General features: G+C 35.9%; 2 protein-coding genes across 2 annotated transcripts; one reads left to right on the top strand and one right to left on the bottom strand.

Annotated features, from left to right (window-relative positions):
• Positions 1-284: 284 nt before the first annotated feature.
• Positions 285-10,303, top strand: ube2b (ubiquitin-conjugating enzyme E2B (RAD6 homolog)). Its single transcript, XM_015015657.1, has 6 exons — positions 285-589; positions 5,919-5,999; positions 7,058-7,083; positions 8,412-8,501; positions 9,134-9,222; positions 9,867-10,303. The coding sequence occupies exons 1-6, from the start codon at positions 546-548 to the stop codon at positions 9,993-9,995; spliced, it is 459 nt and encodes a 152-aa protein (XP_014871143.1). The 5' UTR covers positions 285-545; the 3' UTR covers positions 9,996-10,303.
• Positions 10,304-12,644: 2,341 nt separating this feature from the next.
• Positions 12,645-14,449, bottom strand: cdkn2aipnl (CDKN2A interacting protein N-terminal like). The gene is made up of 3 exons (XM_015015658.1): positions 14,179-14,449; positions 13,199-13,304; positions 12,645-13,119 (listed from the first exon to the last, which is right to left on the bottom strand). Exons 1-3 carry the CDS (start codon positions 14,388-14,390, stop codon positions 13,111-13,113), a joined length of 327 nt encoding a protein of 108 aa, XP_014871144.1. The 5' UTR covers positions 14,391-14,449; the 3' UTR covers positions 12,645-13,110.
• Between the last annotated feature and the right edge of the window lie 3,031 nt (positions 14,450-17,480).

Here is a 17,480-nt window from a genome sequence, read left to right as displayed (position 1 = left end):
TCATATAAATTATTCAAGTAAAAGTAAAAAGTACAGCGTAGTAAAAAGTATTTCTTTTTCCAAGACTTTACTGAAGTAAATGAAACTAATTACTACCCAACTCTGGCTGTAAGCCACTATTATTATTGAGATACATCACTCCAAATAAATTAACTTTTTTTTAAATAATATTCTAATTTAAGCACCTGCACATTCTTAGTAGTTGTGAAATAAATAATTATTACTTTCATATATAAGCAGTCTAATCTTTTGATATATTTCATCAGAATAACTGATCAACAGATTTTTAATAATTTTATTTATTTGTTAGAAAGGAGGAGTTTTCGCAGCATTTTTTAACAGACACATTGTGACATATAAGGGTTGCGCCTCTGTTGGCCTCAGCACTGCAACCAACCGACGTCAACCAGAAATAGCGAGCTAGCCAGTTGTTGTTTTGGGGGAATAAGAAAAGAGCTGCAAGCGGAAGAAACACCGGATTTGGGCTTTTTCCTCTTCGCTCATTTAGTTTTTTTCAAATTGTTTTTGTATACACAACTGAAATAATGTCTACGCCCGCAAGGAGACGGCTAATGAGGGATTTTAAAAGGTAAAGTAGCCGTTTGTGGAAGCTACCTCTTCTGATTTAGCCGACGGAGCTACGTGGCTAGCACGGTTAGCTTAGCGTTAGCTCCAGTTGACGACAATACTGTCCAATTTTTACTACCTAAAACGTCTTGCACCGAATACCTCGCAGGTCCTTTTATGATAGCTGCTGCTTTTTTTTTTAAAGGAAATGCCAAAGTGTAACGTCTTAAATGTTAACTGTTGATGACAAACGGCTCATTTTTGCTGAATTTTCCAGTGTTTTTCAGTGTTTTTGATCAGCTTTTTAAGGCATTTAGGATTCAAATTTTCTCCCGCAGGGAAACAAAATATGTTTGGATCAAAAATGTTTCACAGATGTTTGATCTGCTCATAAATATCAGCTAAAAATGAACACAAATCGGTTTGTTTAGCACTGAGGGGGTTTAAAATGATCCCAGTTAAAAGGCAGAAATATTCAAACATTTCTCTTTTTAAATTTGGTTTCGTTTTTTTTCCTGGCACGGAGATTTCGGGGATTTTGAGTCGAAGGAAACTGCAACAGCTATATAAATCCCTGCCACTATTTCTGTATACAGCTTAATGTTCTCTGTTTATTTGTAAGTCAACATTTACAAATGTAGCACTGTATTAACCGGATTAACATTAATACTACTGATCTTTATTAGATTTGGAGATTTTTAAATATTATTTTACTTTGGACTGTAAAATCGCACAGATTCCAATCTTTGCTAAGGTCAAAGTATTACAGTTTGGATAATGTTCTCTGTGCCATGTAGTTATTGTCATTTATATGTTGCCATCTCCTCTAAGTGTGGATTGAATTATTCTGCTATTATTGTAGAATAATCCAGTCTTGATTTTGTACTGGAAAAAAATACCTGAAATTATTTTTATTTAATGTTTTCTAATCAACAAAAGCTTAGCAAAACAAAAACTGGGTTTTAAATTTAAGCTATTTCTGCAGAATTGCAAGAAGTCAGTTAATCACATCATAAATGAAAAACGTGCTCAATAATTTCCATTTGCATTATCAAGTTGTCCAGTTATCGTCCAAAACCTGGAGGATAAAAGTCTTCATTCTGGTCTCAACTAGCCAATTTTTAGGGATAATTTAGTTTGTTGTTTCTGTTTTTCTGTTTTATTTATTTTGGATATATAATAAATCTCACATTTCCAGTGTTAAACTTTAAATTCAAATGAACATTTACTATCGTTTATTGCAATAACTTCTAGAGCAATTTATTGTCCAGAAAAATTTATCGTCACAGCAGGCGTCCTCACAACAAAACATTGTGTGGCATTAAATGTAACAATCTTAACATTAAGTGGTTTTTGTGTTTAAAAAAAAGTTAATGTTTCTGCAGCTGAAACTCTCACCTTAGCAGCTACTGCTAGTTAAACTTATTCCCAGAATGCTGTGCTGCTCTCTGTGGCATCCTGTGTTGTTTTGTGTGTAAGCAAAGAAAGTCTATAAAAACCTGACTGTTGCAGCAGGATGGATAAGGTGTCAGTAGCTCCACTCTGCTATGGGGAACGTTAACACAGAATGGATGCGTCTGGCTCCGACACTGACCAACTGCACTCGTTATATTCTTTCAATTCTTTGAAATGTATTATTATAGGCAGAGGAGGGTAAAGTACCCAAAAATATCACTCAAGAGTAGCACTACTTCAAGTAAAAGTAAAAAAAAAGTATTTGGTAAAATGTTTACTCAAGTACTGAGTAACTGATCAAATTATCAATCATTTAATGTTTAAAAATTACACAATCAGACGGAACAAAATATAAAGTTAAGTGAAAATGTTGGTATTTTAAAGATCAAAATGACAACAATTCAAATAGCATAATTATGAAATAAAATCAGACAAAAATATTTTTTTCAATAAAAAAACTTTAGAAACTTTAACAAAAACTGCAGGTGTGTGTCTGGTGGGTAGAGAATCCAGAAATTTTACTTAAGAGTAGAGATACTTCATAATAAAATTACTCAAATAAAAAGTGCAGTGTTGTAAAAGTACATTCTTTCTACAGAGTAAATGTACCTAGATACTACCCAACTCTGGCTAGTTCAGTTTAATGAATAGTTTTACACAGAACTAAAGACTGTTGTTGTACAACCATTTCATGACATCCTAACAGCTCAATTTTGAGCAGCAGAGATGATATTCCACAGCAACCACCGTTAGCAAGCAACTGCTAATCCACCTCATTTGCTTTTGCCGCTGCTCTTTTAGTCTCTGGTCAGAAATTCAGGCAGAGAGACGTTGGAGTCGAGGATCTGAGATGGTTTGAACTTTGTCCTGCCTCAGTGAAGCCTCATTTTTAACTCCTCTGGGATTTGGGGTCATAGTTCATGTGTCATTTAAGCTTTGGAGATGTTAATTGAAAAACAAAAATCTTTTCCATCATGAGATCTGTCTGAAAATAGAACAAGTAAAAACAATCATCCTTCTTGCTGCAATTGTCCCAAAAAACATCAGTAAAACAAAAAAAGTTCATAACATCTAAAAAAAATGAATAAATATTTTTTGTCTTTTATGCCAATAGCTAATGTTTCTACCTTTTACACATAATGGAAATTGAAATAATTTTATGCATACTGCTTAAAAACCTTTCACGATATAAGCATTTCATATCAGTCTGTCAGTAATTATTGACTTTTTTATGTTAAGTATCTGAAATGCAACCAAACTACAAACTGGTTGCATGACGTTTCCTGTTTTATCCAAAGTTTTTAATCCTTATTTTTAATTTTTAATGTTACGAGGAGCGGTGGAGAAACCTTAAACTGCTGCTGCGCAACTTACTCAGCAGGTTGTTGCTAGGCAACCAAAGCTGAGAAGGTGGGCTTGAAGCTACTTGTTACCCAGCAGGTTGTTGCTAGGCAACTGAAGAGTCGGTGTGTTAGTTGATTTCCCCAAACTAGCTTAGGGCTGCTAAAGCCTTTCCTCTGTCTACATCTCTCAGCATGCTGTGTGATTCTGGGTCAGAGTTCAGTGAATATTCTGTTGGATTGTATTGTCTATTGATATTGGTCATGCACCATGATATTTATAGTTATATGAAGTCCTAATGCTAATATGTTTCCTGGAATGATAAATTAGGGTGATTTCCAATTACAAAGTTAGTGCTTCTAAAATATCCAAAATGATATCTTTAGAGGGAAACATGAACTCTAAAATATTTTAGTTTTATTTGTCTTTGCTAGCTGGTATGTGCTAACCTCCTGCTCTGCAGTAACTGACCTGTCAGAAACTCCTAATGTGCAGCAAAACAAAGTAACCGTCTGCTGGTCGATAAATCCAGTCCTGTGTTTCTCATCAGTGAGTTTGTCTGCAGGATGGCCGTTAGAAAGAGATCTGGGCTCTTACTGCTACAAATCTGCTTAACAGATTTAATTGCTGTAAACCTTCATAAAGCCTACATTTCTTGTAGACATGGGGGTTGTACATGATCTTTAAGTTGTGTTGTGGTTCCTCCACCTCTTCTGTCTTCATTAGTGATCAAGAGTCTGACTGTGAGACCTAACATGAAGCAACCAGTTTATTTATCATGTTGATGTGGTTCATTGCTCTGTAATCCGCAGCAGACTGGTGTTGGAAAATTAATTTAGAATGGCGGCTCTGATTTGCTCCGTCTCTGTTGCCAGGCAGTCGTTGCTGTGGCATTTTTCTCTGCGTGTCTCAGATCATTTGTCGAAGTTCAGATTGTGAAACCACAACTGACACGGCAAATAAGCGCTGAATTATTTTTATTTCAGGTTAATCAGTCGGGTTGTAAACCGGATAGAAGACACATTTCTTAAACTTAGACGTTCTACTGCACAGGATTAGATTAGCATGTTCTCAAATGTAATGTTTTAATTACTGAAAATTAAAAACTGGAGTACTTTTTAAAAACTCAAACACTAAAATAAATGCAATATGAATAGAACTTAAGGTTATTATAGTAGATCTTCAAGATTTGTGAATTTAAAGGTCCATTTTTAGGGAATGAATTGGATTAATTTTAGAAAAGATGTCTAAAGAAAAGTTCCATAAACACTTTAAATGTGTAAACATGTTCCAGTTGAGCCAGTCAGTAGGAAGTTGTTTTGTTGCAGAGCAGAGAGAAACTGCAGCACATGACGTTTCCTGACTGCTGCTTTGCTTCTGCAAGTTTAGATATTTAGAAATCATGTGACTGAGTTACTTTCTGTTCTGCAGAAAGCAAGGAAATCAGCATCAAGGCATCAACAAAGCTCATCAGAGCGACCAAAACACTGACCATGCAGAGACGCATTAACTGCAGAGCATCAGTGCTTTACAGTTTGAATACAGATAGTTTATTTTAACATAAGAGTCTGGATAATATGGCTGACAGACACAATGGAAGGATTTCATATCGGTCAATATTGATGATTGTTGTTTGTTGTTTTAAATATCTGAAATAGTGCCACGATCTGCGCAGTTTAGCCTGCAGGCTGTTGCTAGGCAACCAAAGAGTGAGCGAGTTGCTAGGTAACCAGTGAGTGAGTGAGTTAATGCCGCCAACCTTTCCTAGCTAGCTATGAGCAGCTTAAGTCTTTCCTGTGCCTACATCTCCCAGAATGCTGTGCAGTTCTGGATCAGTTTTGTAAATTTATTGATTATTCTGTCAGTTATCTATTGATATTGATCATGAGTCTTTCTCAATATTTTTTTGTGATTGATTTTATTATCCAGATTTACCAAAACAGCAGTTCTTTAATATCAAAACTACATGTTTTTTTGTCTATTATTTTAAGTTAATTTAATATATTTTCAAATTTATTAATATATCCTGAAACTTTTATTAAACAAGCAGTGGAGGAAGCAGTAAAACATCATTAATTGGACTTTATGAAAACAATAAATCAGAATTCTTATATTAAGAAATTTATCACAATAAGTGATAAATGATGCGATAAATACCAACCCCACGATACACAGTTTGGATTATTCCTTTTTTACTTTAGTTTTTAATCTCCAAGTATATGAGAGTGTTTTTATGCCTGAGTTTGCGTCAGCGGCGTTTCCAGCCACAGAGCCCTGGAAGCAGCATGTTGGCGTTGTGCTGCTGATCCTGCACACAGCCTCATGTTGCAGCTTCTTGTTTTGACTGATAATTGTCCCGTTGTCAAGGAGTTAATTAGTCGCCTCATGCTCCACTCGTTCATCACTCCCTCTGGCTATTTTTCCTGCTGTTCTTATTATTATTTTTATTATTTTATAAATCTTTTTGTTGTGCCTGCCTTCTTCTGAAATACGCTTCTTTCTTCTCCTCCTCCTTGTTTCTTCCTCTCCTCCTCATCGTTTCTTCCTCTCCTCAGACTTCAGGAAGACCCTCCCACCGGTGTGAGCGGAGCGCCGTCTGAGAACAACATCATGCTGTGGAACGCTGTTATTTTTGGGTGAGTCATGTTCTAAATGCAGCTCCACCCCACCGTCTCCTCTCTACCTCTGATGCTCACATCCTGCAGCCGCCTCTTTGCTTTAATAAAATATCAGATCTCTGTGCCAAACGCCTGGCTTCATGTTATATGAACCAACGACACGATTCAGCTTAGATCTGAGGTTTGGTTCACTTATTTTAGTTAAAACGTCTCGTTCAGGCCTAAGCCACACATAGCCGAATATCCACAGGAAATAATAATATCACTAAAAACTATTATTTATAAAACCCAAGTGAAGATGTGAGAAAACTTGTTCGCACTGCAGTTTGATAAATCCACAGTTGGCTTTTAAGTTATTGATTTTTGAGAAAGTGTTCTTGCTTTATCATGTCATTAATATAATATTATTGGAAAATGGTCTCAAAATAACAGTATTATCGTTTATCGCAATAACTTCTGGGACAATTTATTGTCCAGTAAAATATGTTATAACAGCCTTCACATTCTTGCTTTGACATAATTCCAGTCTTGTTTTATTAACTTTATATTCTTTGGCTCAGGCTAATTTGTGTGTGTGTGTGTGTGTGTGTGTGTGTGTGTGTGTGTGTGTGTGTGTGTGTGTGTGTGTGTGTGTGTGTGTGTGTTGCCCTGTGACAGACTGGCGACCTGTCCAGGTGACCCCGCCTCTCGCCTGATATTCTAATACACTATTTAAAATTAGTTAATCTGTCCAGTTAAATGAACCTCCTGCCACCATCTTTAATTGCTAACAGGAAGTTGTTGTTTTGAAGCAATCTGATTGGCTGACGAAGGCTTTAGCTCTGCACCGTATTTGTGCAGATTTCTTTTATTTTTGTTTTATATTCAGCCTCAGTGTGATTTAATGCGACACGACGAAAACAAAGTATATAATTGGCTTAACATACCTAAATTAAATACCATAAGAAAACAACCTGACACAAACAAGTCTAATCTACTAATTCTCATTCTCTGCTATAGAAAGTGACGCTCTGCCTCAGGTTATCAGATCGGTGTTGAACTTATAAATCTAATCTTTCTCTCTCTGTCTGCTGCAGGCCTGTGGGGACGCCATTCGAAGATGGTAAGTTATACGTTTGGATTTATTGGGTTCATAAAGTGGTTTGTTTACCAAAACAGAATTTTATTGAAGTGGAGCCACATGTCTCCTTCAGCCGAACGCAGCCTGGAGCTGCGAACACAACTCTGCAAAAGTAACAGAGCTGGATATGGAAATACATGAGTAGTTCTGGAGCATTTTGATTGGAGAACAAGTAGGCTTCATAATTATTATCATTATTATAAGGAAATCCTTCTCTTGTGACTTCTCATCATTTCCATGTGGAAAAGTTTGGAGTAGAGCTTTGCTAACATGCAGCCTCTCTTCAGGTTTTGTTTTGAACTCCCATTCATCTTCTTACACCCTTGTCCCTTAGTGGGGTCAGGAGGTGCTGCTGCCTCCCCAGCTAATGTACTGGGTGGGAGGCGAGGACGCCCTGGACAGGACGCCCTGGACAGGACGCCCTGGACAGGACGCCCTGGACAGGACGCCCTGGACACAGAGACACACTGCCATGCACACACACTCTCACACCTAGAGAGAATTTGGAGAGACCAATCAACCTGACAGTCTGTGGACTGTGGGAGGAAGCCGGAGTACCCAGAGTGAACCCACCATGCACAGGGAGAACATGCAGGCCGGGAATCGAACCCAGAACCTTCTTGCTGCAAGTTAACGGCTCTACCAGCTGCACCACTGTGCAGCCCTGTTTTGAACTTTGTAATTTTTAATCACTGATGTTTCAGCTGCTTTCTGTGCTGTAAGCTGATTTTGTCAGTTGTAGTTTCTCTGTGAATGTCTTTGTAAAAATGATGGAAAAATCCAGTTTGTCAGTTTGAGATGTTTAAAATGTGAAGTGCTAATGATGATTAAAATAAAAATAGGTTGAGATTTAAAAACGGTCGGCCGGTTGGCCGGTGCTCAGGTTGTTGGTCTTTAGCTTCATTACGTCTCTGGAACAGCAGCAGGTTTTTGTCTGTTCGGTACTTTGCTTCACATGATCCGTTTCTACGCTTTAGTTTATTCAAACTTTGCAAAAAATGTGAATAGACTTTATTGGCTACGAGGAAATGTGGATTCAGAATAATTTGCTGTGCTTTGGCACTGCTTATGAAATAAAAATACAAATATTGTCTGATATTGAAGGATCTGGTCCTGCTTTTCTAGTTGACGTTTGTCAGCCTCTCCCTCCCTGCTCCTGTCTAATCCTGCACAATAAACAGATTTTGCTGCAGTAAGGGATACTTATAGTCCCTTCATGGTTTCCTTTGCTGTCAGCAGCGTCTCCGTTTTTCACATCTGCATCTTTCTTGCAGACTAAAAGCTTCGTGTCTCCCTCTCTGCCTCTGCAGGAACATTTAAGCTGCTGATAGAGTTTTCAGAGGAGTATCCCAACAAGCCCCCCACGGTTCGGTTCGTCTCCAAAATGTTTCATCCAAATGGTGAGGGATGCTGCAGCAACAAACACATTCACCTTTTCTGATTATCTACACATTTAGAGCAGAAACAACTGTAAAATGCATCTTAAACACTGTTTTATGAACTTTTCCAGTTTTGTTCTTCCCTTCAAAGAAATCAAGATAACCATTTAATCACATGATAAATTAAAATTAGCTCCATTTCCATTCTGATGTTTGCTGAAGGGAAATTCTGTTTTTTCTGTTTATAATTCATTTTATTTATGGCTCAAGTTGTGTAATTTTTTAGTTGTTGGATATTTAAAATGTTTTCCGGTTCCATTGGGTCGTGTCCTTTACAAAGTTGAACTTTATTGGTCTTTTAGATGAACATTATCAATAAATTACTTTATGATGGTCTCAACATTGTCATTTATCAACTTAATTTGCTTTGAAAGCTGCTCTTTTAGTTTATTTCTGAGTTTTAACTAGGTTTAGTTCAAATCCATTAAAGCTGAAATAATTTATCTCCTACATTTACAGCCATGATATTTATATTATTAAAAAGGTTATATAATCATCCTGTATTTGCAAACTGCATGAGTTTTATTGTTCAACAACGTTTTTCACTTGGAAATGACCTGCTTAAATTTAAAATATTGTTTCCCGTTTTCCAGTTTACGCTGACGGCAGTATATGTTTAGACATTCTTCAGAATCGCTGGAGCCCGACGTACGACGTGTCGTCCATACTCACGTCCATCCAGGTCTGTCGGTTTACATTTCTGCAAACTAAACTTTAAACAATCCGTCTGAATACAAGAGAATCGGTAAATTACAACTGAAACACTGTAGATTCGTCACACAGCGATGCTTAAATATTTTATCAAATTAAATCAGTTTATACTTGTAAAATTACATCAGTGTGAGAAGATGTTAAATATTATTTAATCATAAGAAGTACTTTATTATATTTTAATAGGTGTCTCTGACTCCATACAGACATGTGGTGAATACTGACGTAGTTTCTCCTGCTGCTTCTGCACCTCTTTTTTTTTCCACTTTCTTTTAATATTCTGGGATTCTGGCTTTTATTAGCAATGACATTTTTGTGGCTGGCGCCTCCTAGTGGCAACCTGAACAATAATATTTCAGTATTTAAATTTGAATAGCTCAGTAAGAATGTGTAGTTTTACATAAATAAATATATTGTCTGTCGATAAATTAAAAAAAATATTGCTGTGAGATTTTTTTAAGTGTTAAATTGACAGTAATAGAAATGCTTCTCAACACTAATGAATATTACTTCATTTACTTAAAAAAACATTTTTTCTTGAATGAAACTTTTTTTTTTACTTGAATAAAAAGATCTTACTTGAATAAATAATTTTTAAAAATTTGTTGTGTGCAGTCGTTGCTTGATGAGCCGAACCCCAACAGCCCGGCCAACAGCCAGGCGGCGCAGCTCTACCAGGAAAACAAGAGGGAGTACGAGAAGCGGGTAACGGCCATCGTGGAGCAGAGCTGGGTGGACGGCTGAGCGTCTTCCTCTCCGTACCCATCGTCTTCATCACCCCTCCTCATCATCATCCCTCTTCTTCAGCCGCTCATCAAGAAACAACAGTAACTATCAAAACTCAAGTGCCACCCTGATAAGTAAAAAGGAAAACCAAATCTGAACAGACATCAAGTTGCTTACCGATGCATTGTAGGAAATCTGGGGTGTTGGGTTTCCATCTTGAATTGTGTTTCTTGTCTTTTTTATTGCATGGTGTGGGATAAGTTATTGCTAAGAAAACTTGTAATATATGTTTGGTTGGACTAAAAGCGGTTAATGCCCAAGTTTTACTTTGTTTTTTTGTTTTTTTTTTTCTTCTGGTTTGAGAAGGAAACGCTAACGACCAAATCGGCACGTTTTTAAAAGCTGTGGAAAAACCCAGGAAATGCCTTTCAGCGCTCATAAATATCACTGATCCTCAGTTAAACTAAACAAAGAACGGCCACCGCGCCGTTTCTGCTTTGGTTTGGATTCAGTTAGTTTGAGACAGCAGCAGCAGCAGGAGTGCAGGTGAATCACGAATCCCCGACTCGACACGACAGAGGTTTCTTATGAGAGAGGAAATAATGTTTTTACGTTTCATTTTGCATTGCTGTTTTCTAATTTTCTCCCTCCTTGTTTGTGTTGGCTGGGAAATAAATTCCCCTGAGTGTCCATTAAAAGCAGGTAAAATAGCATTATGGAGGCACTGCAAAAACACAAAATTTAGTTTTGGTTTACTTTCTAGTGCAAATATCAGTTTTGTCTTACTTCAAGTGTGCTAGCTTACCAGCAACTTTTCAGCATAAGAGATGGTTTGAAATAAATAATTCCTTATCAATGAAAAAGTTTCAGTTCCGTTGACAGTTTTTCACTTATAACAAAATATTTTACCCATGTTTATAAGTGAAATAATTTGGCATTGGAGCTAGAACTGGGTTGCTAGGTAACGGGCTGGGCCTGGCTAGGGTTGCTAGGTAACGGTGTGAAATAATCTGACAGTGGAAATATTACTTTTTAAATAAACTTTACTGGATTATTGACTTTAAACAAGCTCTTTTTTTTTTGCTGAAAAGTTACTTATTAAATTTCTGTTTTAAGTGCACTAGGATATTTGTACTGAAACAAAACAACTTTAAAATGGAGTGTTTTTGCAGTGGGATGCTTCCACATCATGTTTTATAATAAATAAATGCAGATTGAAGGGAAGTCTGTCAGGTAGGAGGGAAGCTTTATTTTTGTTTTATTTTATAATTTCTCTCCCAAAACAAAACAATTTAAGTGTCCATGCTTCTGGTGGCTCTATTAAAACAACTTGACTGCGAATATTAAGGAAAAAATAAAATGCAAAATTAAGTGATGCTCTTCTTCTTTTATTTAATTTGAAAACAAGCTGCTGCACCTTCTCGCTGTTCAAACCTTCAGTGAAGATTTAAATGTTTTCTTTTTGGTGTCTGTACCTTTTTTTATGTTTTTATTTTCTTTTTCTTGGAAAAACAAAATTCTCCTTAAGCAAACAGTCATGACTGAACCCGATCCGCCAACATGAAACGGAACCCCCCTTTCTTAAACAGAGATGCTCATATAGTGGCTTGTGACTTATTTCACCTAGTAAACAGAATATGCTATCAAATTTTGAGAAACAAATGTATACTTAAAATAATATGCTGTATAAACATAATAAAACACATTTTTCAGACTTTGACAGAAGTTTCTTTCTGACTTCTTTGGTACGTTTTGAAAACTAGATGATTTTTTTAATGCAGCAAAACAATCCATTTTCTTGATTTTAGTTGTTTTTCTGCCAGGTGAATATTTTTGACTCGGCAATATTGGTCATGTGACAAAGTTTGGGGTTAGGGTCTAAGTTGATTTCTTTCTACAAAACTGGCAAATTTAATGCCAAAAGTATTTACTTTTTTTTTTAAGTTTTACCTGCTCAACGGTAAACTATTCTTATAAAACCTATATACCATTAAAGATCAAAAAAGAGCTTTGGATTTTTACCTTTTTAAAAGGAAATTTTAACAGTTTTTGAGTCAATTATTTTCTAAGGGCCACAAACAGCCACAGTGCCACACTTTGGACCCCTTTTTAATTTTCAGGGGGTTTTCTTGGATCTTAAGCCTCAACTTCCAATAATATTTTTTTTAATTCTGGGTGATAATTTTTGTACATAATTAGCTTGATCAAATCTTAAAAATCCTGGCCTGTTTATCAAACTGCATTATAAGCCATCTAGATTTTGTTAATCTGAATTTTCTCAAGCAGTCTCAGTATTTTTGGCATTTTTTAGGTTCAGAGTAACTGAAACCGTTTTGGCTGCTGCAGCTCCTTGTGTAGCTGAAACCCTTGTTACATTTTAAAGCCTTCAAATAAGACACAGAAAAAAGAAACTGTTGAAACAATGCCATAAATTAACACCAAATTATCAGCAAGTCATAAAACGGATAACGAGATTTAGCTTAATGTGTCAATGTAAAAACTTCTGCACAGTTAAAGAAAAGCTGACTTTGCAAAAAGATTTGTTTTACATTTTAAATCTAAATTCTCAAACCTGCATGTTACTGATTTTAAATTACCCACTTTTTCTGATCTCTTTTTTTTAATTTTCTGCCTTAGTAATATCACCAATATTATTTGAAGTAAATCAGAGTTTAAAAACAAGATTCTTTATTCTGCTATAAAACACATTAAAACATGCAGTTTCACTGTAAATGTACATAATTATTCATAGCTGAATGTAGTAAAATCTAGTGATGCATGATATCAGTATCGGCCGATATTACTAATTTAACATATCGATAAATATAATTAGGCTGATAGGAACCAATATTTATTTGTTGTATTCTTTCCAAAGGTGTCAAAACGGTAGAGAAATGTATGTAATATTGATTATCGGCTGTAACAACAGTATTAAATATCACAACAAATCTTCATATCAGTGCGTTTCTAGTAAAGTCGTTAAAAAGTTATGCAATGAGATGCTCCTATACCCTGAAAATACAGCCATTTCTTTACAAGATTTTAAAAAATATATTGTAAAACCATAAAAACTTGGTCCATGTTGGTAAACATTTCAGCGATTCCGGTTCTGACCCGACGGGTCCGGTTCCGGTCATCGGCCCTGTCAAGAGCAGAAACAAGTCGGTCAGGATTTCCTCCTACAGCGGGTTAAAAGTTGATGCGTTTCCAAGGCAACCGACCTGCTGACTTTTAATGATTTCATCTCTGGTCTTGAAAACGGGCGCGTCCTCCACCACGATGCCTTCGGCCATTTCCTTCACTTTCTCCAGCAGCGCCGCGCTGTAGCTGCAGTTCGCAAACAGACCGGGTCAGTCGCTACAGAACAGCAGTTTTTACCGACAGAGAAGAAGAGGCATTTTTATTTGGACTGTATCTTATGGATTAAAGAAGGTTCTGGCTTAAAAACTTAAAATATTTTTTTTCATACCAGATCCGATTTTATTCGGTATTTTTCTCCCGTTTTCTAAAAAATAAATTACAAATAACAGAAATATTTTCAATAAGGGGCTTTTATTCCAATCATCCCTCCTTTGAGTTGTACAACGGAGAATCACGGACAAGCTTTTGTTTACGAGAATATAGCCATATTTGCAAAAAAGATGCAATTTTACCAGAACGTCTTAAAATAGTTTTAATGAGAAAAATGTTTTCTATAAAGATCTGATGTGAGCGAATCTTCTAAATACTCAGATGCTTGCATGATTGTTTCAAAGTCCTGCAAGTGATAATTTGATGCTGATGTGATAAAAGATGGAACATTTTCCTATACAGAAAACTTTGGTATACTCTGGATGGAAAAAAGAATATAAATGAATGTAAAGAAGGATGAAAGAAAAAAGAAATGTAGGTTGGAAGAATGGAAAGAAGAGATAGAATAGGAAACAAGTAAGAAATAAAAGGAGGGACACGGAGGGAAGGATATAATTAACCAAAGTGGACAAATAAGGAAAGGAGGAAACTAAACTAAAGAGGAGTACGGGAGAACTGTAATTGTCACAACATTTACACTTCCGGTGTAAATACTCCGATTATTTAAAACCCCAGTTTTCATAATATAACTTTTAAACCTAGTTCTGCTAATTCCTAAAACATGAACTAATAAATATGTTGTGATTTATGGTTAATTTCGGCAAAAGGGGTTTGTGGTGCGTTCAAGTACCGGCAGCCCATGAAGACGTTGTTGGCCCACACCATGGACAGGGACAGCAGATGGTCCAGCCGATCCGTCTCAAAGTCGCTCATGTTCCGCAGGATGAACTCCCTCCGCGCCTCCCAGTGCTTGTCACTCTCCCAGTAACCCCGAAACGTCTCCACCTGCTGGGCCGTGGCCCGGTTCTGCTGGATGAAATCTTGGACGTCGAGCGCAGACATCTTTCTCGTGTACGAAAACGCAACTTCCGGTGACGTATTTTCCCCAGCAGCGCCGCACTGTGGTGGTGGAGCGACATAGCAACTCACATGAAGCAAGGCCAGGTCAAATCGCTTCAAATTATTATGCGATTAACTCGCATTAAAATGTTTACAAATATACCCGTTTACTCTGAAACTAATCTATGGATAGTTTACTTTTAATTTTCAATTAAGAAGATTCATTAAATTTACAAAGATAGTCTTTTTGCCTATTTTGTGCTTAATACAATGTATTAGGGCCATACTGAGGAACAAAGATTTAAAAATTGAATTATTAGGATTATCAGGATACTGTGAGAATGAATTTGCATGAGAATAACAAGAATAACATTACGAGAATAAAGTACAAATAATACGAGACTAAAATCATAATATTACAGGAATGTAGTTATTACCAGAATAAAGTCTTAATATAATTACTTTTTTCTAGTAATACTACGGCTTCATTCTCTTATGACTTTTTTCTCGTAATCCCTTCATTCTCATAATAACATGACTTTATTCTTGTAGTATTAGGACTTTATTTTCCTAATTTTATTTTTATTTATTCTCTTAGCAAGGTCCTAATGGTACGTTGTATGTTGTTGTATAAGGATCATTGATTGATAGTCTGATGTAGCAAACTGACTTTTGAATAAAGGGGTAGATTATATAATTTTATTTTCTTCCAACTACTTCTTTTCATTAAGAACTTGTTTTTATATCAACTTGTGACACATTCTTTTCAAACTGAAAATGAATGAAATAAATAATAAATTCAAATAAAATATATGCCATTTTACTCATCTATTATATGTTATGTTGCATAATTTTCTAGGTCATGTGGAAGCTCAGTGAAACTACGCTAAATGTTTAGTTTAATTCAGTTTAATAGATGTTACATCTATTATCCAAATGTTGCCTATGAAACGAGCTACCTGTTGTTACCAACTATGGAAATAAATGTTTTAGATACTATTTGAAGGAAGCGCTGTAATATTTCCATTGAAATATTAAAAATAATCAATTTCAAAAGATTATGCTAGTATGACCTATGTGGATCTGGTGGCTTCTCTTGGTGTGGTAATGAATGACAAGGGACTGCTCAGGCTGGCATCAGTTGTTTCTTTTATTCACCATCAGCGATCCTCATGGCTCTGAGGATTACCCATAATACAGTGAAAATTACAGTGATTGCATAGTGTTTTTTTTTTTACAGCAAAGGAACAACCAGTGAGTGTCCTTTTCAAAGAAAGTAAAGCAATTAATTAAAATGTTCTGAAAAATAAAATAAAATGCTGACATTTTATTTACTGGATGCCATTTTAAAACAATGCAAAAAACAAATTAACCATATCTTTATATAAAACTGTTTATATAAAACTCAGCCTTATGTTAACCATCTGCAAAATTAAACTAATCTATAGTGAATAAAATCAGTACCAGTGGAAAAAAAAAAAAACTTTTAATCAGGGAAAACAACCTTTGTTTCTGTTGTAGCCAATGTGAACAAGGAGCGTGCCCACAGTGTGCTAGCGTAATCACGTGCTTACGTAATGTACGTAATGTCAAAGTTCAAGGAAAAAGCGGGCTAGGTTTGGTGCTAGTTAGCTAGCTGGAGCTCAGGAAAGCAAGGCTACTGCTATATTTTCCTACGTTTATTTGAAGAAAAATCGCAAAGAGAGACTGGTGGACTTCATATCCAAACAAAGTAAGAAAATATCTGTTTGTATTATACTATGTAATTACAAACGACCTAAATCGATGTTTTTGTCGTCCACTATATACTGATTTAACATGTCTTTGTACACCGACACTTAAAGCCCCCGATTGAACATTTATGTCTGATAAACTGTGTTATTTAGTGTTCTGTCTTTATGTTTCTGTGTGAATTTAGACATTTTCGTGTAAATAATTTACCTAAAGCCTCTCACTGCTGGCCTCTTTAGGTCGAACAGGACTTAAGCAGCTGAATTGTCCTATACCGCGGTTCTGAATGCCAGCTGGAAAAAACTGTGGCCAGAATCAGCGCAAAACCCGATCAGAGGCTTGACGAGATCCATCGCTCTGCCGCAGATCCAGCTGTGAGTCTCACAGGGCAGCTTGGAGGAGACGATTTAATGACATGACTCCAGATCACATTAAGGCCCGATTGATGAACATCCGCTGACCTGAAAACAGGTTTTGTTCTTTGGTTTCAATGTAGAGTATGTATTTATGCTGTATAATAATTGTAAAAACTAAAGGTAACTACTTCGCTGATTTCACTAATCGCGGGTTATTTTCGGAACGCAACCCCTAAGAAAAACGAGGGATCACTGTATTACAAAACAATAAGTATCTTGTATTTATTTAGAAAAATGTAACCAACAGAAGGTAAAAATACTTTTCACAACACTGCTTCGCCAAACGGACATATTGTCACCTTTCAAAGTTTTTTTTTTGCGAAAATATAATTTAGGAGAAAAAACCCACTTTTGGCCAAATATTACATACTAGGCAGGTGACGATAAAAAAAAGTAGGTAATCAAACTGATGTTGATGAATGGGGTATGAGATGTTTTTGTCATTTATGTGTCTTTCATCTGTCAATTCGAGTCATTAATGCTGCCACAGAGTTTTTATGTATATTAAGGAAAAACAAAAACATGCAAATATGACCAAAGTTGGGTACATGTACATTCTAACTCTCGCTCTTTGGTTACCTAGCAACTCACTCGCTCTTTGGTTGCCTAGCAACAACTTTTTGAGTAACTTGCACAGCAGTTTCAGGTTTCACCACTGTGCCTCATAACTGCTTAAAAATAAAAAATACAGCAGAGAAAATTGGATAAAACAGGAAAGGTTGTGACATCAGTTTGCTTTATTTCAGATAATTAAAACAAAAAAACTGATCAATAATTGATATTGACTGATATGAAATATCTTGATAGGTTTTTCAGTCACAGTAATATGAAAATAAAGTTGAAGTAGTATGAGAATAATGTCTTAATATTATAAGAATAAAGTCATATTATGAGGAGAATGAAGTAGTAATTTTATGAGAACTCCAACACAAAATATAACAAAAAA

Source organism: Poecilia latipinna, unplaced genomic scaffold (assembly GCF_001443285.1).
Source record: "Poecilia latipinna isolate Pla-1442-1.1 unplaced genomic scaffold, P_latipinna-1.0 Scaffold1939, whole genome shotgun sequence".
Lineage (NCBI taxonomy): Eukaryota > Metazoa > Chordata > Actinopteri > Cyprinodontiformes > Poeciliidae > Poecilia > Poecilia latipinna.
Note: the sequence above shows the minus strand (reverse complement) of the source record. Positions and strands in the feature narration are given on the sequence as shown.